General features: G+C 36.8%; 2 protein-coding genes across 4 annotated transcripts in view; one reads left to right on the forward strand and one right to left on the reverse strand.

Annotated features, from left to right (window-relative positions):
- The window catches only part of C1H1orf141 (chromosome 1 C1orf141 homolog), a 205,821-nt gene that overhangs the window by 72,459 nt on the left and 106,197 nt on the right, over positions 1-27,165 (forward strand). For all 3 annotated transcript variants that reach the window (XM_057716964.1, XM_057716955.1, XM_057716947.1), the window contains exon 2: positions 4,431-4,562. The gene's annotated coding sequence lies outside the window, so the exon portion shown is untranslated. The remainder of the gene's footprint in view (positions 1-4,430; positions 4,563-27,165) is intronic.
- Positions 1-27,165, reverse strand: part of IL23R (interleukin 23 receptor) — a 67,981-nt gene that overhangs the window by 27,659 nt on the left and 13,157 nt on the right. The window contains exons 3-6 of the mRNA XM_057716977.1: positions 24,677-24,800; positions 12,477-12,637; positions 8,178-8,323; positions 555-711 (exon numbers count right to left, since the gene is read on the reverse strand). Of these exons, the coding sequence (XP_057572960.1) occupies positions 555-711; positions 8,178-8,323; positions 12,477-12,637; positions 24,677-24,800 (588 nt within the window). The remainder of the gene's footprint in view (positions 1-554; positions 712-8,177; positions 8,324-12,476; positions 12,638-24,676; positions 24,801-27,165) is intronic.

Below are 27,165 nucleotides of genomic sequence, written 5' to 3' on the forward strand. Positions count from 1 at the left end.
GTATTATAGTAAGAATGATATTAACAATGCTGTGATTACAATTAAGTACTTCAGTTCTGAAAAGAAAATTTTAAATCTAGTGTATAAGCAACCTGCAGTAGGGAGACATCTTCAGGATAATGGGGCCACTATGGAGTATTATGACAATTACAATAGATTCATTTTATTGTTTACTCACAAATGGAGTCTATTTGGCTAGGATTTTATTGAATGACATGTAAATGACTAGGAAATTAAACAAGTAATATTAAGAACAGGAAAATACCTAAAGATAATAGCTCAGCTAGATTTTATTGAGAAAAGAATTAAATAATCCCGTGCATACTAAACAAGCACCCTAGGTGGTTTTTATGCCCTGGAATGTTTGAGAATCATTATATAAATTGTAGTCAGCCTTAACAAAATCAAAGCAAAATGACAATTTAAATGTTATCACCTGCCCTAAAATAGTTTTGTTGATTTTGATAGAAATAAAGGAGAAAAAAATAGATATACTTAGAAAAGAGACAAGTTAAAATTAAAGCCTAAGAGATTGAATATATAAATACACTCACCTGTTTCAGGAGTTTTATGAAAAAAGGGTGGACTCCAGTGCTGCCAGTACCTTTTACCTGTTTCTTGACATCTTACTTGAAATACATACTTAGTATTTGGCTGCAAGTGGAATTCTGACTGTTGCATGTATGTAAAATTGGCGTCAAATTCTTTAACCTAAAATGAATGAACAACCATAGTGAAATACCATAAAGAAATGAGGCAGTGTGCTTTTAAAACAAATAATTATTACATTTAGCAGAAATGTATGGAGCACCTATTATGTTCCAGGACTCTTCTAGACCCTGGGAAAACAGGGAGGAATAGGATACTTTGCATAAAAGATGGCCATAAATAATCAAATACATGTTATTTAGCCTTATAAGTGAAATACATGTTGCTTAGTGTTTGACAGCTCTTTCAAGCTTTTAAATCTCAAGAAATTCCAAAATGTAATCGTCTTAATTTTGGAACAGCTGATTTTAATAGGGTGGGAGAAGGGGGGACATAATAGCGATTGTTAGAATTCAGTCCTTCTTCCCTCCTCTCTCTCTCTCTCTCTGCAGTTGCATATTTAGATCAGTAATTCTTCCTGAATGATGAAATAATTTCACTTGCTAATGATGACTCTTGGAAAAAATTACCTACAAACTAAGCTGTTAATTGGTCCTTATTGCAGGTCTATGCATTCAACAATTTATCATCTATCTATCTAGCTATCTATCTATCTATCTATCATCTATCTATCTAGATATGGACATATATATATATATATATATATATATATATGTCCTTATTGCAGGTCTATGCATTCAAATAGAAAATAAAATAAAACATTTAAGAATGTTGAACTGTGAAAATCCAGTGGAAGATAAGCAAGAAAATAGCTGAGAGATAAACTTAAAAATCATTTTTCTGGGACTACAACCTGCTATAAAATATAATGAAAAAGAATCTCCAGACAAGCTAGTTCAGTTGGGAGAGGGAAACCAAGGCATTTACACAGTGTAATTTACACAGCCTTAGTGTGTTGCACTAAGTGAATAAAAAAAGTGAAGCACAATTGAAAGGTAAACACAAAAAAAGTCTAGAAATGCACTTATTCAGCAACTGGGAAAAAACAGTTGCCATGAAAGAGAAAGTTAAAACTATTATGATTAAAACACACGCACACACACACGCGCACACACACACACAACAAGGTATCCATGTCATTTAGAGATTCTATTGTTAAAACTTAGTCTTAACATAAATCTTCAAAGCTTGCAATGCATTAAAGATGTAAAAATCATAAAAATATCTGTTTTGGGATATCATGTTCCCTGAAAGGTATCATTCAGAGTTCCCATAAGCCACTTTTCTACACATGGCCCTTGAAATTTTCTGCATCTCTAAATATGACTGTAGGCCCCTGGAGTCTCCTGCAATCCAGGGGAGATTTTACTAGTGCCAAAAATTTGACTTCGTTATGCACCCTGCTTCATATCAGCTTCTCTTGGAGGACAGTTGCTGTTCTCCAGTATGTCTCTTGCTGTTATATTTATAAATAAGTCCTCTAAGAAGAGAAATACCCTAAAGTACAGCCAGAATTCTAAAATAGAAGAATTTTATGGAACTGTTAACAGATGTTTCTACTAAGAGGCAAACCAGGTGACTGCTTAGGGACTTGCAAGCTTAAGATGGGACCTCAAAATGATACTTTCAGAGGCTAAAATGAACATTGAGAGAGCTGGATCTAATTGTGTTCCTATGGAGAGGGTATGATCTCAAGTGCCAGAAATGTAACTTTATTTTTATAGCAGCTAATTTCTTTTTAAAGCCTCAATTCTGAAGGTGGGAGGCCTGGAAATTTAATCTCCATCATTTTGAGGTACCTCTTTCCTTAGGGTTATACCCAAGGATATAGGTATAACCTAGAGTTCTGGGAGCTTCCTTGGGTGAAGGGGAGAATCTCAACCTATTCAGAGTTCTATAATCCTAACTTCCTCTCACTCCCAATCTGGGGCATGGCGCAGGGTGAAGGGTCCTTCTCAGTAACTACCCAAGTCTAAACTCTTTTTGTTCTTCCCCCTTACCAACCCCTTCCCCACCTGCATTTCCTCCTCTCTCTGCTTAGGAGTCTTTATCTAGCGCTTGGTGTGGGAGGGAAGGGGGTGGGGATTGGGAAACCTAGTGGTGACTAATCATATGTTCTTACAGATCTTGTGTCCTATACGAGCATTTATACTTTTGAAATGCCAAGGCCCAGGCCTGTTGTTCTATTAGCCATTCCAGAAAAAAAGTGGATGCTTGGTTTTGTGCAGCCCATGCGCTAAGAAGGGTTTTTACATTTTTTAAATGGCTGAAAGAAAATCCAAAGAAGATTATTTCGGTGATGCATGTAAATGATACAAAATTCAAATTTCAGTGTCCAAAAGTAAAATCTTACTGGAACGCAACAGTGTCTATTCATTTACATGTTGTCTATGGCTGCTTTCATGTTACAAATGCAGAGTTGAATAGCTGGAACAGAGATCTTATGCCCTGGAAAGCCTAAATTGTTTACTATTTGCCTCTTGAATAAGAAGTTTGCCAATACCCTGGTCTAGCTTAATCAGAGACGTGAGTTACCGTGAATTCATTTAATTGAACTTATAGTCAAGATTTCCCTACTTCACTATCACTGTTGTTGGCACTATTAAAGGCAAATAATAGTAATACTAATAGCCAATGTGTCCAAATATTATCTGTGTGAACCAGACACTATACATACCAATGGAAATACAAAATGATTATGGAACAGCCCTATCTTCCAGGGGCTCCTAGTAAAAAGATAGGAAATACACATATAAACAGGTAAATACAACATGGCAAATGCTCCTGAGGTAGGGTGCATGGAAGTGGGCAAGGATTGCTGTTGAGGATTGTGAGCTCAAATTTTTTATACACGTTTCAAGTGCCAAGAAGACAGTTGATGAAGATAAGCAAAGTAGATATTCTCCCCATGGCATCAGCCTTGCAGGTTCACCTGGAGGACTGGCTGATACCTCGTAATCTATATGCAGCTTGGTTAAAAATGGCTGAAAATCATTGCAGCACTATTTACAATAGCCAGGACATGGAAGCAACCTAAATGCCCATCAACAGATGGATGCATAAAGAAGATGTGGCACATATATACAGTGGAATATTACTCAGCCATAAAAAGGAATGAAATGGAGCTATATGTAATGAGGTGGATAGACTTAGAGTCTGTCATACAGAGTGAAGTAAGCCAGAAAGAGAAAAACAAATACTGTATGCTAACTCATATATACAGAATCTTAAAAAAAAAAAAGAAATGGTACTGATGAACCCAGTGACAGGGCAAGAATAAGGCTGCAGATGCAGAGAATGGACTGGAGGACACGGGGTTGGGGGGGCAGGGGATGAAGGGGAAGCTGGCACGAAGTGAGAGAGTAGCGTAGACATATTTACACTACCAACTGTAAAATAGATAGCTAGTGGGAAGTTGCTGTATAACAAAGGGAGATCAACTTGATGACAGGTGATGGAGGGCCAGGACAGGGAGGGTGGGAGAGAGTCACGGGAGGGAGGGAATATGAAGATATATGTATAAATACAGCTGATTCACTTTGGTGTACCTCAAAAGCTGGCACAAGAGTGTAAAGCAATTTTATTCCAATAAAGAAGTTAAAAAAAAATGTAACACTTGAGACCCACATAAGCTAATTGACACAGTGTGAGTAGATCAAATTATGAATAGATGATCACTGCGCTGAATTGTCTCAGAACTCACTGAGACTTCTTTTTGAGGGTCTTTAGTTAGATATTCCTCCTTTTCCTAAGCAATAAATGCTGAATCAGTCAAAAAAAATGGTTGAAAATACCCTCAATGAACTGATTTTGATTTTCAGATGGGCATCCTTGGCTCGACCACACCTGAAACGTGACACTCCTGAAGGTTAAGATGAAGAGTAACAGTAACAGCCAGCATTTACTGAACATTAACTCTATTCCAGGCATTTGACCATGCCCCAAACCATGAGGTAGGTGCCTATCTTATTCCTCTTTTAAGTGTGGTAATAATGAGGCTCAGAGAAGCCAGGGAAGGCTTAGCTTCCCTCGGCTGCACAACCAGAAAGTGGCAGAGCCAGGCTTTGAACTCTAGAGCCTGTGTGCTTAGCCACAAGGCTGTCTGCGTAGCTGTCTGCCACTTTGAAGTAAAGAGCTTCCCTTCAGCAATTATCTGATGGAGGCAGAGCTGGGTGGAAGAGTAAATCGGTACTCCTTTGTGTCTGCCCACTCTTTAAGACTCTCACTTCCTGTCTTCTTACACGGAGGTAAAGACAACATTTTAGGCTGTGATCCAGATGAAATTGACAGGTAACAAATGTGAAAAACAAAGCTCCATTCTGGCTGTTAACAACCGGACTTGGGTCATATGTGTGAGTAGTTACATTTGGAGGAATCATGGTAAAAGGGATAGGATACAGATTTTGAATTGAAACTGGTTCCTTCACTTCCCAAACATTTTGGGGTGCCCAAAGTGACGTAGGGTCTGTGAGAGGCACTAAGTTACTAACACTGCAAGCTTGGAGAACCTGGCTTAAGCTCTTTCAAGCCCATGTCCTCATTTCTGTGAAGGCGCTGATACTACCTATCACGAAAGATTGTGGTGAAGATTAAATGAGGTAACAGATATTCTTCCAGCTCCTTTATTTGCCTGCTTCTTATAAAGAGAAAGTTTTGAAAAGGGAGCTCAAATTTACCTCTAAGTTACCAAGTTTCACAGTGGCATACGTAGCACCACCAGGGGAGCAGAAAACAAGTTTCATTCAGAAAACAGTTGTTGTTTTTTTTCTCCCAGATCTAACAGTTTTTTTTATTTTTTTAAGCTCTTTATTGAAATATATTGCTTTACACTCTTGTGCCAGCTTTTGAGGTACACCAAAGTGAATCAGCTGTATTTATACATATATCCCCATATCCCCTCCCTCCCACGACTCCCTCCCACTCACCCTGTCCTGGCCCTCTAAGGCATCACCCATCATCAAGTTGATCTCCCTTTGTTATACAGCGACTTCCCACTAGCTATCTATTTTACAGTTGGTAGTGTAAATATGTCTATGCTACTCTCTCCCTTCGTCTCAGCTTCCCCTTCACCCCCCGCCTCCCCAACTTCATGTCCTCTAGTCCATTCTTTGCATCTGCATCCTTATTCTTGCCCTGTCACTGGGTTCATCAGTACCTTTTTTTTTTTTTTTTTTGGATTCCATATATATGAGTTAGCATATTTGTAACAGTATTTGTTTTTCTCTTTCTGGCTTACTTCACTCTGTATGACAGACTCTAGGTCTATCCACCTAATTACATATAGTTCCATTTCATTCCTTTTTATGGCAGAGTAATAGTCCATGGTATATATGTGCCACATCTTCTTTATCCATTCATCTGTTGATGGGCATTTAGGTTGCTTCCATGTCCTGGCTATTGTAAATAGTGTTGCAATGAACATTATGGTACATGTTTCTTTTGGGATTATGGTTTTCTCTGGTTATATGCCCAGTAGTGGGATTACTGGATTAAAGACCTAAATGTAAGGCCAGACACTATAAAACTCTTAGAGGAAAACATAGGCAGAACACTCTATGACATACATCAAAGCAAGATCCTTTTTGACCCACCTCCTAGAATAATGGAAATAAAATCAAGAACAAACAAGTGGGACCTAATGAAACAAAAGCTTTTGCACTGCAAAAGAAACCATAAATAAGACAGCAAGACAGCCCTCAGAATGGGAGAAAATACTTGCCAAGGAAGCAAAGGACAAAGGATTAATCTCCAAAATATACAAGCAGCTCATGCAGCTTCATACCAAAAAAGCAAACAATCCAATCCACAAATGGGCGGAAGACGTAAATAGACATTTCTCCAAAGAAGACATACAGATGGCCAACAAACACATGAAAAGATGCTCAACATCACTAATCATTAGAGAAATGCAAGTCAAAGCCACAATGAGGTATCACCTCACACCTGTCAGAATGGCCATCATCAAAAAAATCTAGAAACAGTAAATGTTGGAGAGGGTGTGGAGAAAAGGGAACTCTCCTACACTGTTGGTGGGAATGTAAGTTGTTACAGCCACTATGGAAAACAGTTTGGAGGTTCCTTAAAAAACTAAAAATAGAACTACCATATGATCCAGAAAACAGTTGGTTTTTGAAAATCTATTCAGAAATACTCATACTATAACTTCTTTCTATTTTCTAAACGTTCTTATTGCTTATTACTTCCTCCTACTTATGCCAAATAAAGGAATTTCATATTCTCAATATCATCCTATGACCATGGCACTATCCAGGTGTCTTTTTAGAGTAAAGCCTCATTCACTCAAAATCTAAGATGAGAACTTAATTTGGGTTGTTTTCAAATTTACCTAAATTGCACATTTGCAAAAGATTGGCTGTGGATTTTTTTTAATCTTGCTTGTCCTAGGCTTCAAGCATGTGGTTGTTGTGCACACAAATGCTGTAATTATTTAGTCAAGGAGTCCAGCAGGATCTTCATTTGGTTATTGAGCAAATGTTGCAGAACATGGGCTTGCATCTAAGTGTGATCTAAACAACTAAAAGATCACATTTCTTACTTGAATGAACAAGGGTAAATAAGTTGGCATTGAGGATTTATTTTTAAAGAGCAGTCTTTAGAGTTTGTCATGAAATCAGTATAGTTTTACCCTCATTTTCTTGATGCTCTTTAAACATATTGCGCCACAGCAAAGAAAATATCATTCATGTTCAGAACAATGAAGGCTTTGGAGTCATGCTAATCATCAGATAATAAATACATTTCATATCACTTAGCTCCCTGAAAACCGCTAAATTCATACGTGATACATAACTGTTAATTAAGCAAAGCCATAAACTCCATTCCTTAATTATTTTGTTTAAATGGCAGTTTATTGTACTTAAAAATAATAAAATGGCATTTCTTTTCAAATATATCAAAATTGATACTTTTTCTTCAGTCAGGCTAGTGTTACCCTGTAGTTCAAATTAGTGAGTTTTTATTATAGTGTTCACAAAGTGCTGTCATGTGATGTGATTTTATTAATGAACCTTGTACTTATGCCTCTGCTAAGACACTTGTTAACTTACCATTGGTATTTAAGAAAGGTTAGTTTGCCTAGACATTCACTTTTTGCCTTATGCTCATCTAAGACTAATATAGTAACAATTCTTACATTTTGGATTGAACATTTTTCATTTAAAAAGAGACACCCGTCAATCTGAAGCTTTTTGAACAGATTTTATTTCCCTGGATGGCTATTATATTTCAGCATAGAATACTTACATTTCATATTCATAATCACTGATACAAATTTCACCCTAAGAGACACTGAATTACAAGGAGCTAAATAGATTAATCCCTCCTAGTTGGACATTTGTCTATTTAGCAGTTTACAAAAGGCAAGCGACCTTTTCAGGAAACACCTCTCTATTTGGAAGCATCATTATTAAAACTATAGTGGTTTGAATATCACACAATCAGATAAAAACATGTAAAATAGATCATTATACACCCACTGTGGTCACTGACTGTTGGCTGTCTTTTCTTTCACTCACTCACATGCAAAAGAATAGTGAAAGTTAGCTTACGTTCCAAGTTTGGTTGGTTGTAGCCTTGTATCTCATTTCACAGGAAACCTTTTCAACTGATGTTTGGCTATTCCAGTGGATTACGGTTTGGGGCACTGTAGTATTTATATCCTCAGCCCTGGAAATAATGGTTGCAGAAGGTATCACTAGAAAAAAAACAAAAGCAGAAATCCAGCAGCTTAAAACTTGCCTAGGGAGAAATCAATATTTTTTCATCAATATTTAGACATGTTAAAACTCAAAGTACTAAAAAAAAATCTCATAATCTAATTAACAATGAAATTTTTCTTGTTTTCTAATCTATTATGTAGAAGGAAACTGCTGTTCCTAAGTAAATATCTATTCCACCCATTCTCCATTTCTTTTAAATGGAACTCTAACAGTCTTGTCTTTTCCCATCTCACACTCTCTAATATTCCTAACTAGTGAAATTCTGAAGCCTGACCTATTAACAAAAGAGTGTAAAAAAGAGGTAAAGAAGATATCACTTCTTTCCTGTGTCTGTTTAGGGAGAAATGATGTTTTGCATCCTAAATTTAGTTCAGAAAATCTGATTTGGTAAGATGTTAAGTTGAGATCTTTCACAATAATATTTTTATTCTCTTATGTCATAGGGAAATTTTTATGAATATTTATATCTATTGCTAACTGGTTTTGTTATCTATTAAAATAAATCTGTATTTGAAAGTATGATTTGAACAAAGAGTCTCACAAGACTCTAAGACTTTACAAATTATTGCCGTGTTCTGTGATTAGGTTTTTCAAAAGAAAACAAATTCTGATTGGTTATCTTACTAGCTACTTTTTGTACTAGGAGTAATGGTGTAACTGGAATCTCTGTATTGCTAAACTGTGTAAATTCTTGTAAATTTGTTCTGTCTGAACAGAATAAAATCATTGGCACTTTCCATTTCTCCTACATGCATAATAGAACAATGAAAACCTATGACTTTGTTAGATGTATTTATTATTGGGTTGGCCAAGAATTTCATTCAGTGTTTTCCATAACATCTTACAGAAAACCCCAAAAGAACCTTTTGGCCAACCCAATATTTATTTAACAAAGAACTCAAGAACCTGTATGTGTGTTTTCAGGGGCCATTATTACAGCTTAATATTCTCTATGAATTAGTTTCCTTTTTGTTTATTCTAAGTTTATAAAGTATTCTTTGGGAAAATTATTTTATTTTCAATGAATAATATCTAAAATTATATGCACAGATACATGATTTATAGAAAAATATAAAAATTAAAGGTTTGCTTTCTAGTAGCACTGACAAAATAAAATCCTTGAGCTAAACCTAGCATAGAATATAAGTAGTAGTAGCAGAATTAGTCTAATTAAAGAGCTTACCATACTGAACTTCTATCATCTGAATTCCATAGTTGGCTTCCTTTTGCTAGTTAAAGCTTCTTGTAATAAGAATCAGAATTCAGTGATTTCTAGAGTCAGGGAAGTAGATCTCCAGGGCTCTGAAACCACTTGGGACCGTTTAAGCACCCTCAAACTATAAATTACCCACCCCCTCCTGTCTCCCACCCCTGAGTGTAGCCTGCCACAGGTACAACAGCACAAGCATTCTGAGACCCTTTCACAGAAAGAAATGTTCTAGGGAGGAAGCAAAAGTCTGGTTAGTCCTATGAGAAATGCAGATAGAACAGTAAGTCCGGTTTAAGATAGAGTCTTAGCACAGAGCAGATCAATGCAGTAGAGATCTAAGGCTTTATGTTTAAATGAGTTTATATTTTTCAAATAAACATGTGCTACATAATATGTACTTGAACATTAATTTGTTACACAAGACTCAAAATGTTGAATTTTTGCTCTCATTGCTTAGTGTCAAACATTCCCATCAGATCTTACATTTTTGAAAAAAAGTCCAGTCCATCATAGATGCCATATTTTTAGTTTCCACTTATATTGAAATAAAGAACCATATTATAGTTGTTTGGTATCTTTATAACAACATGTATTTACTTATAATTATTCAGTCGGGAGAACTAATGCTCAAAATGGCAGCAGGAAAGCACTAAATTTTCTGTATTGAAACTCATTTCTCTATAAGAGAAGCTTAAGCATTCCCCTCACATGTCATTTTGGCAGTGTTACTGCACTATTAACTCAGCCCTGCCTTTCAGCATACCTCCCTAACTTAATTAAATCCCAATCCCTTAGCTGTTATGTGGAAATTGCTCCCAGGAGAGTCCTCTGTCTTTAGTTTCATAGAACAGCTCATTTATCTAACTTGCAATGTCTCATTCTTAAAGTGCCACAAATGAATACAGTTCATCCGTTAATAACCTACTGTTGGGAGTAGCCTCCTACACTGTCAACCTGTGTTTTTCAACCTGAGTTTCTAAGAATCCATTTTGGGATACTGAGAAAGGATGAGAAGGAGGAGGAGGTGGAGTAACTCCAACAAGAGGCTTCCTGGTTCAGTGTGAAAAGCAGATTTGAAGGTGACAGACAGATGAGATTTTGGGAGGTGGGGTGGTAGTTAACTTGCAAGTCAGCAAGTCTGGGATGAATTCTGGTTCTCCTCCTTGGTAGCTATGCACTTTGAGCAAATTACTTTATCTCTTTCTTCTTCTATAAAATGGGCACAGTGGTACCATGTATGATTGTTTCCACAATTAAATGTGATTTGCATATTAATTGTCTGGAATGCTATAGGTGTTCCAGTATATGGATGCAATGACACTAAGATCATAATGAGATAGCAATGGTAATACTAGCAGTAATACTACTAACAATAATCTAGTTCCTCAAAATGATACTGCCAAAATGATACTGAGCATGATACCTTTAAACATCATTAATCCATTGAAAGGAAACTGTTTTTAAGAAAAGGGCATGTTATGGCTATATCCTACCTCAAAATATAAACTTACAAAAATGTGTAGATCGTGGTCCAAAGAACTATAACTTCAGGAATATACAATACAATGGAGTTACTATTCATCTCTATAGTTAGCAGTGTTTGTTTTCAAAGCCACTATTCATAGCATAAGGACAGATTTTTAGACCAATCCTATTAGTTGAGATAGTTGAGTTTAGTTGAGACGTTGAGATATTAGTTCCAATAGAAGATCCCAGTAGAGCCCAAAGGATACCCATGTTGTACCCTGAGAGATGTTACATCCCCTAGATCATTAATCAGCAGGAAAGTTGTCAGACACATTGCAATGTGCTTTTAAATAAAGACTGAGGATAGGAGTTGAGGATACTAGAACTAGAGGCTTCCCATTCTGCAACCTCAGCTTTCTTAATGCCACTTAGCCTTGGTTTCCTCATGTATAAATTATAATCATTTCTACAAAATAAGGTTGTTGTGAGGGTTAAATAAGATAGTGCATGTAAAAGCAGTTAGCACTGAAGAAAGTGCCATAAATGTTAGCTACAGAAATCATCTTTAATAATAAAATCAGGAGTAATTGGCACTAGGATCTGCAAAGAGAAGGTGATTCACACTTGGTGCTCTTTGGCTGAACTCTCGCATTAGGACCAGGATGTAGTTGTAAAAGGCTCAAGGGCAATTACTTTTTGGAATTTATCTTAAGGAGAAAAACAACTACTATGCAAAAATTCAGCCAAAAGATTGTCCATGGCCATATGGTTTATGATGGTGTAAAACTGAGAACAATAATAAGGGACTAATTAAATATATTAATTAAAAATAAGATTGTAGACTAAATTCATACAAATATTTATTCTATATTAATTTTTTAAAAAGGCAAATTCTAAAACACCTAAAGCAAAAGATGCTAACTTTTGTTGAATCTGGTTGGTGTACATAGAGATGTCTACATAATTCTCCACAATTTTCTACGTTTTTTGGAGAACTTGTCAAACAAAAGCAAACAAAAACATAAGTTCTGTGTATACAGTAGAATGCTTTAGTATGCTGTACCTCTCACAACATAAGACTCATCACACTTTATTATAATCCTTATTTATTTCCCTCTTCCCTGGTAGATTGCAAGACAAGCAGGTACCTTCCTTGTCTATCTTATTCTCCCTAGCCCTTAGAACAATGCATGAACAAAAGAAGTTCTGAATAAATATTGTGAAAAGACATACCCCATGTAGAAGTAAGACTGGAAAAATACACAAGACAATGGCAGCCTTACTAATCTTTGACTTGTCTCAGGCAGTGGATTATGGGAAAATCTTGTTTTCTTTATCATGATCTTCAGGAACTTTAGGGAAACTCCTTTCAGATCTCAACCTCATTTGATTAGGTCAGCACAAATTAGTTGTTTTTTTGTAAAGCCATTATGGAATTTCTTATTCTTTACCTATATCATCCAGGTCAATTTGCACTTGTTTCGACTTCTCCATGCCCAGTACATTTGAAGCTTGGACCCAAACCAAATACTTTTTGCCACCTTGCAGTGAATCAGTGGAGATGTTAATATAACTTGAAGTGAGATATTCTTGCTCTTCTTCTGTCTCTACACTTAAAAAAAAAAAAAGATTATGATCACCAGTTACGTTGGTTTGAATTAATCATTCCTCAATTTTTTGAAGCTATCTTTTTAGCTTGCTTTCAGAATGCAACCTTTTACTTAAAAAATGAATCAGAATTGGTTTAATTTTTAGAATTTTTTAAAACAAAATCAAGACCATCCAGGGCCACAGTATGACTTTCATGGGCTCTAAGCACTTTTGCCTTCATAGACCTCTTCTTCCATTAAGATAAAAAATTTTATATGTGTGTAGGTATGTTTATGTTTATATATATATGTACATATATATACACACACATGTATTCATATAGACTATGTTTTACAACTGTTGATATAAAAGCAAATATATTAATGTCACCTATTAAAACATTTTCTTTGACATAATTGTTCATTTTTTCCTGGGATTTCAAAAGAAATTAAACATTTTGGTAGACTCTTGAAAGTACGGCGAGCCCTGGGTACTGTGCCTACTGTGCCTCTTTGGGAAAGTCAGCTGGGGACATGGCTTGAACTCTGGGAAGGAGCATTGCACAGGGGTTCTGTGCAAGGGCTTTGTAATAAGGAATGCTAACTTCATGTTAATAAGTACTCAAAAGTGAAAATAAGAGAATGGCAACTATGTGTAAGTAGTAAGTAGGGCATCTTTGAATATTTTCCAGTTAGAGAAAACCACATACATGTTCTTAATTGGTTTGTGGCTAATTCTTTTATCACACGTATTGAGACCACAAGTCAAAATGGAAATGTATTCTCAAACCGACATCAACCATAGCTACTAGTAATTTAATTCTTCTTTTAAAGTCTACCCTCATATTAGCACCTAGACCACAAAGCACTACTTTAGATGAAGAATCTAATCATGATGACTGACTGTACTTTAGGACAATTTTTGCATACAACCGTATATTACAAAGTTTTAAAATTTCTTACTTCTTTTTTCCTGTGCTAATTAATACATAACAGATTATTTGTTGAAGGGAGTCAGCATGATTTATATTTTTCTAAAGCTTCCATTGCACCTAATCCTAGTTGTAGTTAATAGATTTTCAGTAAACACTGCTGATGATGGTGAACAGTATCTTTTTAATTTGATCATTCATTCAACAAATATTTATTTAACACCCACTATGTTCCAAGCACTACTTTAGACATTGGGACTACCACAATGAACAAAACAGGTAAAGTCCCAACCTTTGTGGAGCACACATTCTAGTGGAAATAAATACATATACAATATGCCTTGTGGTGATAAACATTCAGAAGGAAAAAGGAAGGGGGTTAGGAAAAGCTGGGAGTAGGGGTGGGTTTTGTTTTTGTTTTTTTGTTTTGTTTTTTTTTAGGGAGATGGGGAAGACCTATCTGAGCATCTGAGAAGGTAACACTAAAACAATACAGAATCAAGTCTTGTGGGTCTATGAAGGAAGAGCATTCTAGGTGTTGTGCAAAGGCCCGGAGGCAGGACCTTGCCTGTTCTGTTCAAGAACAGTAAGGAGGTCATTGAGGCTTGGTAGACTTGGTAGACTGAGGGAATGGAAAAGGATGAGATGAGATCAGTGAGTCCTAGAGGAGGGGGAGATTTAGAAGGCATTGTAAGATCACATCAAGCCATGGAAGGGTGCTGACTTTGATCTCTGAGTGAAATGGAAGATTTTGAGCAGAGGAGTGACTGATGTGCATGTGAAGAGGATTACTCTGACAAAGTAATTACTCAGGCAAAGGTGGAGGCTAGAGCACTAGTTTAATAATGCAGGTGAGAGATGATGTAGCTTGGACCAGGCAGTGAGAAGAAGTCAGCTTTTTAAAGACAGATCCAACAGGTTTTGCTGATCAGTTGAATGGGATGTGTGATAGAGAGGAATCCAGGAGGAGTCCAATGATTTTAACCTGAATACTGCAAAGGATGGAGTTGCCACCAACTAAGATAGAGAATGAGAGTCTGCGGAGAGGAAAATTGGTATTTGGTTTTGGAAATGTTAGCTTGAAAATACCTTTTGGACATCTAAGAGGAAATATTGAGTAAGATGTTAGATAAATGATGGCTGCAATTCAGGAGAGATATCTGGACTAGAGATATAGATTATGAGTGAGTTTTACACCATAAATTTGGATGAGATCTTTTAGGTAGTGAGTGTAGATGGAGATAATAAGAGGTCCTAGGATAGAGCTCTGGGTCACCATTACTTTACCAGAATAAAGGGGAATTGCCAAAAGACACTGAGAAAAAACATCCAGAAAGGTAGGAGGAAAACCAAAAGAGCGAGCTGTCCTGGAAGCCAAAAGAAGGAAGTAAAAAGCTAAATTAAATGCTCCCAATAGTAAATCCTCCTGATAAGGAAGGTAGGGACTGAGAATAAACCGTTGCATCTAGTAATGGGGAAGTCATTAGTAATACTAATAAGACCTGCAGGTGGAGGGCAAAAACTTGACTAGATTAAAGAGAGGATGAAAAGAGAGCAAGAAGAGGCAGAAAGTACAAACAACTCTTTTGAGGAGTTTGCCATAAGAAGGAGCAGAGAACTAGATTAGTGGAAGGGAGGGAACAAGGGAGGATTGTATTTTCAAGAAAGCAGATGCTACAACATCTTTGAAAACTGATGTGGAGATCCATTAAAGATAGAAAAGGTGATGATAAAGAAGAAAAAGAGGAATACTGTTGGAGGGTTGTCCTCTAAGATCTAGTACACAGCAGAGAGCTGGCCTCAGGGCAATGATAGTTCATCCATGGTAGCAGAAGGGAAGACCAAGTATGTGGGTACAGATGTCAGCATGTCAGCAGATGAGGAAGGTTGTGGTATTTCTCATTACTCCTATTTTCTCAGTGAAATAGGAAGCAGGTCATCAACAGAGAGTGAAGAGGGGAGAAGCTGTTAGAGACCAAAGATGCGAGAAAGAGTAATGAGATAATTACCTAGTTAGTGGGGGAATGACTTGGCCAGCGAAGTGCAGTAGGACTCCTGGGTGGCTATCTGGCCCAGCTGAGGGGAGTGGTCATGAATGTAAAGTAATATCAGTAAGTTTGTGTTTGTCCCCAGCCCCAACTAGCCCTCCAAGCACTGGTGCAGAATCTGTGAGGAGATGAATTTTATCATATGAACTGATTATTGAGTCTAAAAGAACTCAGTAGAAATATAACATCACGGCCTTAAATATACTCAGAATTATATCTAAGAACTCTTTCTGGTTGTTATGAATATGCATATGGAGAGGAAGATGTGGAAAAAAGAGCAGGCCTTATGAACTGGAAGAGTAGGCAATTGATTTTAGAGGTCTCATTAAAACTAAAAGACTCTACTGGTCTTTCACAGTACCTGAAAATTCTACCATTGTTGTTATTCTAAACAGTTTATGAACTTGTCATACACATAGATGTTGTCTATTTTTTTTTAATGTTCTAGCATTTAACATAGTTCTGAGAAGACATGAAATGCTAAATAAATATTTGTTAAATTGACTTGAATAAAATATAATGAAGGGCCATCATGCACTCATTTTCATTCAACAGGTATTTATTGAGTAGAAGGTACTGTGCCAGACACTGCTAGAGTTATCCAAGATAAAGAAAGAACATATTTACATGAAGCTGTTGAGCGTAATGGGACAACAGTAAGTAGATGTTTATTAGCAGAGGTTCGTTTCTTTTTTTTCTGTCACCACCCGTTGGTACAAAGCAAATTACAAAGGGGTTGAAGAGTGTATGTGAATGGACATGCAGCTTTGCTGGTGGGGTCACCACAAAGGTACTGGGGAGAAAGAAGACTTGAAGCAACACAGACACAATTACTCTCCTTTACAACTTCAACCCAACACCAGATGGAGGCCCTGATGGCCCCTAGGCTGCCATAGAGGGAATTCCATCTTTCTGCCACTGTGGAAACAAGTGGGTGGTGGGCTGAGGTGAAATGCCTCTTTCTATACATGATTTTACTGGAAAACAGAACCACATGAGTTGGAAGTGAAACTTTGCAAATGCTGATCTCTACCTATGTGCCCAAGTGGAAAATACCCTGAGAACCCAGGATCTAGAACAGCCTTTTTAAATCTGATACCACCTCAACCACAAAATTGATTATAAGTCACCTTTTTCCTAGGGGGAAAGGCCTTCTTAATTGTAAGTTAGAAAAATGGGTTTCTCTAAGTTTTCTCAACTCATGGGTGCAATTTTTAATTTAATTACACACTCATGGGTGTAAGACGAACAGGTGTTTATTTTCTTTTCCAATTTATCTGTTCTTATAGGAGCTCATTCTTTGAATTTGCTAGAGGAGAACATTCATTTTTATGGTAACCTTTCACATCTTTTATGCTAAAACATGAAAAAGTTTTTTAAAAATTGATAAAATTCCATTAATCTGGGCTCAATTCAGAATTTGGGTTAGGTTTGCCTGAGTTTGGCTATAATTTGCTCTTGGTTTCAGAAACGACAATGAAAAAAGTTTTTTAAATATATAAGACCTTGTAGTATTATTATTTAACTCAATGGTGAAGGGAGGATGCAGAAAATGTTTATTTCTAGTTATCAGAATAATCACTCAGTGTTTATTGAGCACTTACTATGTGCCAGGCCTCATCCTAGGCTCAAGCAATACAGAGTGAACAAAACAAACAAAAATTCTTGCCCACGTTGGGTTTACGTTTCTAGTTTGAATAAATGAGTGGCTTTACTACTGACATATGTACAACAGCTAGAAAATTAGTCTTACTTATTAGAGCACATTTAACAATCTTTCTAGATAGTCATCTGTCCAAAATTACTGTTACTTGAAAATAATGTAAAGTTATTGTTTATAATATCCTGTAAATGATCATTTTTTATGTCTTTACATTAATCTTCTCTCCCAAATGAGTCAGGTTTTGATTCTGAAACAAATCAAACAAGTATAGAGTCAACCTTGAGTTTCACCACAAAGTTCTAATACTCTAACATTGCCTTTTTGTCGGTTTCTAAGAATTTCCTATTTGTGAGCCTTTTCTTATAATTTGCTTTCTTGGAAGTTTTATAATACTCAGTATGGTACTACTTACACTCATTTCTCAGGAGGCTGAAGCTTAGCAAAGCTAAATAAATTTGCCAAGATCACTCAGCTAGCAAATGTGGCAAATACTGTTAGATGACAGTACTGGACCCCATCCACAACACCCCTCTCCCAGGTTCCCATCCAGACAGAGGAGACATGTAACTCAATTCTGGCCAATGATATGCAAGGGGAAATCCATGGGAGAATTTCTTTTTCCCTTCATCTCTTTCCTTGCTGAAACTTGGATGAAAAGCCTGGATGTGCAGCATCTGAGAATTAAGGCCAACACACTAAAGACTGCAGAGGAGAAAGGTGGAAAGAGCCTGGGTCCTTGGGGTATCATTGAATTAACATGCTAGTTCTGTACCACCTACCACTATGGCCTGGTATAAATAAAGCCTTGTCTGTTTAGGTCACTGCACTTGGGTTTTCAGATATTTGTACCATAAAAGACATCTATAAATTCTCAGAACTGGAAATCAAACACAAAACTCTAAAGCCTGTGCTCCTTCCAATGGATATTTCTGACAGTTTGCTCTTTAATCAATTTATTCTTAAGACTTTCAAAGTGACTTTTTGAGTAGTGAGAACAATTTCAATACTCATAACTACTGCAACTATTCCTCACTTGATAAAGTAGATGTGTCCCTCAAAAACTATGTGTGAATAATTTAGACATATACAATTGTTAATGCATTAATGGCTTTTAAAAGAGATATATAATAATCTTATAAAATATTAGGAGAACATTTTTTATGATACTAAATAGGAAATTAGGAGTGGTTGACAAATGTTTGTCTAACAAATATATTTTCTCAAAGTGTGTTATGTGTGTTCCAAATTTACAACACGGTTTCATTGCCAGAAGCCTGAGAAGGTACATTAGTAGGATTTGAGAGAATTAACCCATACCCAGTAGGGTGGCAATAATCAACAAAATAATAACAAGTATTGGCAAGAGTGTGGAGAAGTTGGAATCCTCATACACTCCTGGTGGAATGTAATGGTGTAGAGAAAACAGTATGGCAGTTTCAAGATGGGCAGGCAACCTGAATAGGCATATTTTCAAAGAAGATATACACGTAGTCAACAGGCACATGAAAAAAGGCTCAATATTGCTAATCATTAGAGAAATGCAAATCAAAACAACAATGAGAGGGAATGCCCTGGTGGTCCAGTCGTTAGGACTCCGCGCTCTCACTGCAGAGGGCCTGGGTTCAATCCCTGGTTGGGGAACTAAGATTCTACGAGCTGTGTGGCATGGCCAAAAATAAACATAAAAAAAAAAAAATGAGATACCAGTTCACACCTGTCAGAATGGTTATCATCCAAAAGTCTACAAATAACAAATGTTGGCAAGGATGTGGAAAAAAGGAAACCCTAGTACACTGTTGGTGGGATTGAAAATTGGTGCAGCCACTATGGAAAACAGTATGGAGTTTCCTCAAGAAACTAAAAATACAACTACCATACAATCCAGCAATTCCTCTGTTGAGTTTATATCAGAAGAAAGTGAAAACACTAATTCAAAAAGAGACATGCATCCCAATGTTCATTACAGCATTATTTACAATAACCAAGATATGGAAGCAACCTAAGTATCCATTAACAGATGAATGGACAAAGAAGATGTGATATATATATATACACAATGAAATATTACTCAGATATAAAAAAGAATGAAACTATGCCATCTGTAACAATGTGGATGGATCTAGAGAGTATTATGCTTAGTGAAATGTCAGACAGCGAAAGACAAATACTCTGATATCACTTATGTGTGGAATCTAAAAAATAAAGCAAACAAATGTATATAACCAAACAAAAACAGACTCACAGATATAGAAAACAAACTAGTGGTTACTAGTAGGGAGAAGGGGTGGGGGAGGGGAAAGATAAGGATATGAGATTAAGAGATACAAACTATTATCTATAAAATAAATAAGCAACAAAAATATATTGTACCGCACGGGGAAATATAGCCATTATTTTATAATAACTTTAAAGGGAGTATGACTGATAAAAATATTGAATCATTATGTTGTACACCTGAAACTAACATAACATTGTAAATCAACTATACTTCAATTAAAAAAACAGTATGGCAGTTTTCCTCAGAAGTGTAAACTGAGTTATCATATGATCTAGCAATTCTATTCCTAAGTATCAATATATACTCAATAGAAATGAAAACGTATGTCTACACATAATCTTGTACGTGAGTGTTAGTAAAGCATTATTCATAGTAGCCAAAAAAATGGAAACAACACAAATGTCCATCAACTAATGAATGGATAAATGTGATATATTCATACAATGGAACATTATTCAGCCATGAAAAGGAATGAGTACTGATACATGCTGCACCATGGATGAATCTTGAAAACCTTACACCAAGTGAAAGAAGCTAGCTATGAAAGACCACAAACTGTATGATTCCTTTTATATAAAATGTTCAGAGTAGGCAGATGCACAGAGGATGCCTAGGGCTGGGAGAGTTGAGAGGAAATGGAGAGTGACTGCTAATGGAGATGGGGTTTCTTTTTGACATGAAGAAAATGTCCTAATATTGTGGTGATGGTTGCACGACTCTTTGAATATACTAAAATCATTGAATTGTACACTTTAAATAAGGTGAATTGTATGGTATATGAATTATACTCAATAAAGCTGTTATATTAAGAGAAAAAGGATTAACCAACTAATCAAGATCAATGGGTCCATGAGATAGTAAAAGTTCCAGGAGACAGCAAGGCCTAGGCATTCTCTGTCAGTCTGGCATTATCTAACTTTTCTTTGAGCTTAAACTGTGGTGTTTGCCCCCTTACTGCCTCATTTTCACATTCCTAAAGTTGCCTTTGCAATGAGATTCTTGTCCTCATGGACTCTTTTCATCTCAATGGGACTACTTTATCCCAGAGGCAAGGAGGAGTGATTAAGTCTCAGACACCTGTTAGAATCCTGGCTTCCCTTACGTCTCAGCCAAGTGACTTTGGGAAAGTAACATAAGCTCTGTAAAGGGGGACAATTCTAATAGTTACTGCATAAGGTTGAGCTGAGGATTGAAGATGTAAGGCACATGAAGTACGTAGTGCATATTGTATATTATTTGACAACATAACCCATCCCTGATCTCAGTGTTTCCACCATCCTTTTGATACCTGACCACACCTCTATTTAGTGAAAAATGTGAGCTTCTTGCCCTTGACATGTAGCCAGTAACTCCAGGTTTAGCAATGTATTCATAAAATCTGTCTAGTTTTTACCCCAAATGTCTTGAACTTAGAGGTGTTACTTTTTATGTTTCATTTAATCAAAATTATTCTGAGTATATAAAAGATGGAGAAAGAGAGCAAGATTGGAGAGCATCATTCCCTCCCATAATGATCAAACCTGGATAGCATCTCTCAAATACGCCCTGTGAACTGGGTTCCCACACCGCTTCAGCAGAAAAGACTAAATTAGAAAAAAAGCAGTCAGGCACCCCAGGTTCAAATCCCACCTCTCCCTCTCATAGCTGCATGGCCTTGGATGCATCACATAACCTAGCTAAGCCTGAGTCACCTGTCTACAAAAATTGGAAAAAATATATGTACCACACAAGATTGCACAGGGGATTAAATGAGGTAGCACATATAAAGCATTTGGTCCAGTGCTTGGTAAACAGTAGGAGTCCAATAAAAGCTTTTTTTTTTTAAGTAGTTTGTGAAACTTTTGAGAATCACTGGCAAAAAGATGTACTTCAAATACAGTTGACCCTTGAACAACATGGGTTTGAACTGTTCAGGGCAACTTATAGGTGGATTTTTTTCAATAAATATATTGGAAAATTTTTGGAGATTTGTGACAATTTGAAAAAAACTCATAAATGAATTGCATAGCCTAGAAATATCAAAAAATTAAGAAAAAGTTAGGTATGTAATAAAATATTTGTAGATACTAGTAGATACTAGTCAATCTTTACATAGGCATAAAGTGAGTGATATTTAATATAAAATTAATAATGGTTAGTTTTCTTACTGTTCTATAACTTGCTTTCAAAGAATTACGTTACCATACAGTATGCCCGTTTTTCCTAGTCAACTGCATATCAACCTATCATCACAGGTAAGTGGTTTTATAAAAAAAAGTAACAAAATTTCCAATACTGTATTATGAATATGACTGTAATATTGCATGCCATAAAAATTTTATGATTCATTCATTAGTACATAGGCTAGGTTACCATGAAGTAATCATGTCAATTACACCAGGCTACTATAAAGCAATCATAGTACTACTTCTTCCCTATCCGTACATGAATTGTTACACCTGTAAATAAACATGAATTTCTTTTTCACAAGATCTTTTCATTTTTGATGTCAGTATTAACAAATGATTAATCTTGTAAACAGACAACATTAACTTACAGTATCAATAAATACAGTATAGCAGCGAGAGAATAGCACAGACATATATATACTACCAAATGTAAAATAGTCAGTGGGAAGTTGTTGTATAACAAAGGGAGTCCAACTCGAGGATGGAAGATGCCTTAGAGGACTGGGGCAGGGAGGGAGGGGGGGACTCAAGGGGGGGGCGTCAAGGAAGGGAGGGAATACGGGGATATGTGTATAAAAACAGTTGATTGAACCTGGTGTACCCCCCCCAAAAAAAAAATACAGTATAGTATTATAAATGTATTTTCTCTTCCTTATGAGTTCCTTAATAACATATTCTTTTCTCCAGCTTACTTCATTGTAAGAATACAGTATATAATACATATAACATACAAAATATGCCAATCAACTGTTTGTGTTATCAGTAAGGTTTCTGTAGCTGTTTTTTTTTTTTTAAGGTAAGGCACAATAATTTTTTTTAAGCTCTTTATTGGAATATAATTGCTTTACACTCTTGTATCAGTTTTTGAGGTACACCAAAGTGAATCAGCTGTATTTATACATATATCCCCATATCCCCTCCCTCCTGCAACTCCCTTCCACCCTCCATATCCTGGCCCTCTAAGTCATCACCCATCATCGAGTTGATCTCCCTTTGTTATACTGTAGCTAAGTTTTGAGAGAGTCAAAAGTTACATGAAGCGATTAGCATCCCAACCCCCGCGTTTTTCAAGGATCAACTGTGCAAAACTGAAGATATTCTTAAAAAAAAAAAAATAAATGAAACAAAACAAGGATAGGGTGACCAACCTAGCCCAGTTTCCCCACAATTTTCCCCCCAAATTAATGGTATTATCAACATCTTTAATACTAGAAAAGGAATCCAACACAGACTGATATACATGGATATAGCTTAGATATAGTGAAATTTTTTTTTTAAGGGATAGAAGAGAGTTTTATTCAAGCTAAACTGGGGCCTATAGCCCAGGAGACAGCCTCTCAGTAGCTCCGAGGAACTTCTCTAACAGTGAAACATTTGAATTATGTACATTAAGGAAAGGAAAAATTTTTTCACATCAACCTTTTCCTATTTTGTAGTTTCTGAATAGTAGAAACTAAAGATACATTTTTTTCCAATTTAATTTAGTATGAAGTAATATAACTTTTATGATCAATTATTTGTCTTAAAGCATGAAACAAGAGATTTTGGCGGCATGGCTGTCTGGCTCCTGAAGTCTGTTGTCGTTACATGGTAAAAAAAAAGAGTGTTTCCACAAAGCCCTCCTCAACTCCAATTAGAAAATTTTTACTTTCATTCAATTATTACCTTCAGTTTTAAAATTGAAAGTCCTGTGTCCTGATAGCTCCCTTAGTCTCAGGCAAACCCGGGAAGATGGTCATCCTATATAGACACCAAATTCAAGATTTGGGGGTCACTAATAATTAATGGCTTCCATGAATGTAGTGCTAACTATGGACCTGGCACAGTGATACACACTTTAAAAGCCAAATTCCACTTAAATAATTAGAATTAACCTGTGCATTAAGTTCTATTTTTAAATCCATTTCAAAGATAAAGAAATGGCAATTTGGAGAAATTAAGTTGCCTAAACCCTAGAAGGAGGATAGAGGTGGGCTTTGAGCAAAGATCCTTTTAAAACTGTGCTGTGCATGGTCATTGGATCCACTAGAGGTCCATCACATATTTCATCACCTAGAAGCCACCAGCATGGTAGAGCAGTACAATGGTCTTTATAAGACCAGCCAAGATCTTAGGTTAGAATTAACACCCGTTAAGGATGTGCTGTCATCATCCAGGGTGTTCTAAATCTGTGACCATCATATATACAATGGAACATTACTCAGCCATAAACAGGAATGAAATTGAGTTATTTGTAGTGAGGTGGATGGACCTTGAGTCTGTCATACGGAGTGAAGTAAGTCAGAAAGAGAAAAACAAATACCGTATGCTAACACATGTATATGGAATCTAGAAAATGGTACTGATGAACCTAGTGACAGGGCAGGAATAAAGACGCACACATAGAAAATAAATGGACTTGAGGACATGGCGGGGGGGGCAGGGAAGGTGAAGCTGGGATGTAGTGAGAGAGTAGCATTGACATATAAACACTACCAAATGTAAAATAGATAGCTAGTGGGAAGCTGCTGCATAGCATGGGGAGATCAGCTTGGTGCTTTGTGACGACCTGCAGGGGTGGGATGGGGAGGGTGGGAGGGAGATTCAAGAGGGAGGGGATATGGGGATATATGTATAAATACATACACTTTGTTGTGTAGCAGAAACTAACACAACATTGTAAAGCAATTATATTCCAATAAAGATGTATTAAAAAAAATAACAACTGTGCTGTGCCGTGTCCTATTAGGCCCTTGCACCCAATTACCTGCAATGAGTAAAAAGAGTAGAAAGATTATGGAACACATTGCCCCACAGTGAAAATATTAATGGCCTGCAGAGGGTTTTTGTAGCTTCCTTGATCATAATTAGGGAGTTGAGTTAATAAGGATGCGTTTAATGTTTGAAGCTGATTTCTTGGATCTCTGCTGGAGGCACAACACTGGCTGGACTGGAGTGGAATTGCTCAGGTTAGACTGTTAGGAAGGAACCTACCTCTTCACGGACACCACATACTTTGTGTCTATGTAGGTGGGCTTCCCGGGGTTCCAGGTACAAGTCATGTTGCCTGAATATTCATAAATGACACAGGTTACTTTGTCAGGGACATCTGGTGGATCTGCAACAAAATGTATCACTTAGGAGCCACCACAGAAATATAAAATTTTCTATAGTTAGTTGATAAACTTTCCATTTTATTTGGAAAACCAGGCCAATCAGCGCACAGCACCTCCCCTGTTCCATTGCCACCAGCTCACCTTGCAACCCACTTTGCCCTCAAACATCGCTACTTTTCTCCACATACTTTACAATATTCTCCCCTCCTTTGGGGATACTAAGGTGACCAAGTTCCTCCCATCCAAAAAAAAAAACAAAACAAAACTCCTCCCCAAATTCTCTCTCCTCAGCTGCCAATGTATCTTTCTCCTTTTCAAAACAGCTTGTTTTTTTTTTTAAAGTCCATTATACTGGTCTTTTTCCTCAACTCCCATTTACACTTGAACCCCAAACAATCAAGATTCAGACCGACAATTCCACTAAAACCACTGTTGTTAAGGGCATCAGTGACTTTCTAATCCACAAATCCCATGATTTCTGTGAGGTTTTCATCCAGCTTGACCTCTGCAGCATTTGCTATTTTGGTCACTGTCACCTTGAAACCTCTCTGCCTTTGGCTCTTGTGAAAGGGTTCTCCATGGTGTTTTTCTTCTACTCTGGGAACTATCTCCTCCTCCAGCACGTATTCCACTTACCCACTTTAAAAGTTTTGTGTTCATACATACAATGGAGTATTACTCAGCCTTTAAAAGAAAGGGGATTCTTACACATGCTACAATATGGATGAACCTTGATAACATTATGCTACATAAAATAAGCCAGACACGAAAGGACAAACAATATATGATTCCACTTATAGGAGGTATCTAGAACAGTCAAACTCACAGAGACTGAAAATAGAATGGTGGTGGCTGGGGAGATGGGGGAAATGCTTAGCTGTTGTTTAATGGGTACAGCATTTCAGTTTTGTAAGATGAAAAAGTTCTAGAAATGGATGGTGGTGATGGTTGCACAATGATGTGAATGTATACTTAATGACACAGAACTGTGCACTTAAGAATAGTTAAAATGGTACATTTTACTACAAAAAAAGATTAAAAAATTTTTGGCATTCACGGAATTCTATTTCTAGTTTCTCTCTCTTTCTCCCTTCTCCCATGCCCTCAACTCTTTCTCTGAGTGGCCATATTATAGAGAACATTGTTAGTTTTTGTCTGCTACCATCTTTCCCTTTGAGAACTGACATCTCCCTCACTTCCAACCTCATCTGCACTCCACCCCTATGCGAAGGGCTATCAATCACACAGAAGTGTGCCCTTGACCTAGGCTGGCTAATCAGAGTATTTCCCTTGGGAATGAACACATGGCTCAAGATGAACCAATCAGAATTATCCAAGGATCTTCTTCTGGAGCCATTGTAAATGAGGTGCTCTCTCCCCCACTGAAATTGCTATCTCTGAGTAACATGTGAACTGTGAATTGTTGATGGCTATCTTGCTGTCATAGTGAAACAGTCTATTTAAGAATCAAGCCAGGCTTCCTAGGTGGCACAGTGGTTAAGAATCTGCCTGCCAACGCAGGGGACATAGGTTCGATCCTTGCTCCAGGAAGATCCCACATGCCACGGAGCAACTAAGCCTGTGAGCCAAAAAAAAAAAAAAAGAAGAAGAAGAAGAATCAAGCCAACACAGGGGAAAACAAAACCCAAGAGATGAAAAAAGATGAGAGAGTTCTGATGACATCGTTTGAGCTCTTGGAGACTCTGAAGCCTATGAAACCCCATCAACTATAGAACTGCATCTGGAATTTTCAGGTGCATCATCCAATAATAAATTACCAAGAGTCAAGGTCAAAAAAGACGTATGGAAATACTGAGTGTTTACCGTATGCTCACTTTTTAGGTGTGGCTCTCAGCTTGTGCCTACATTTGCAATACTGCCTGGGAAACTTGACTACTCAGAAAATGACAAGAGGGATTTCCCTGGCAGTCCAGTGATTAAGACTCTGTGCTTTCACTGCAAGGGGCAGGGGTTTGATATCTGCTCAGGGAACTAAGATCCCACATGCCTTGAGGCGCAGCCAAAAAAAAAAAAGAAAAGAAAATGATAATTCTTTCCCATTAAAAAAAAAGGGAAAGGATGAGGCTCAGCAAGAATAAGAATACAGACATTTATGCACCTGAAGTTATACCCAAAGATTGATCTTAAATACAAATATATTCTTGAACTTCACCTGTAAATCATCTACCAAGAATACTACTTATAAAATAAGAAATAAATATATGAAAAAATTTATCCTTATTGCAAATTAAACCAAAAATAGATGTCATTTAGATCTATCAAATTGGCAAGTATTTTGAAAAATTGTAACCCACAGTACTGAAATGGACTCAGGGAAATCATCTAACACACTGCTGGTGGGAATGC

The sequence above is a fragment of the Hippopotamus amphibius genome, chromosome 1, assembly GCF_030028045.1.
Source record: "Hippopotamus amphibius kiboko isolate mHipAmp2 chromosome 1, mHipAmp2.hap2, whole genome shotgun sequence".
Lineage (NCBI taxonomy): Eukaryota > Metazoa > Chordata > Mammalia > Artiodactyla > Hippopotamidae > Hippopotamus > Hippopotamus amphibius.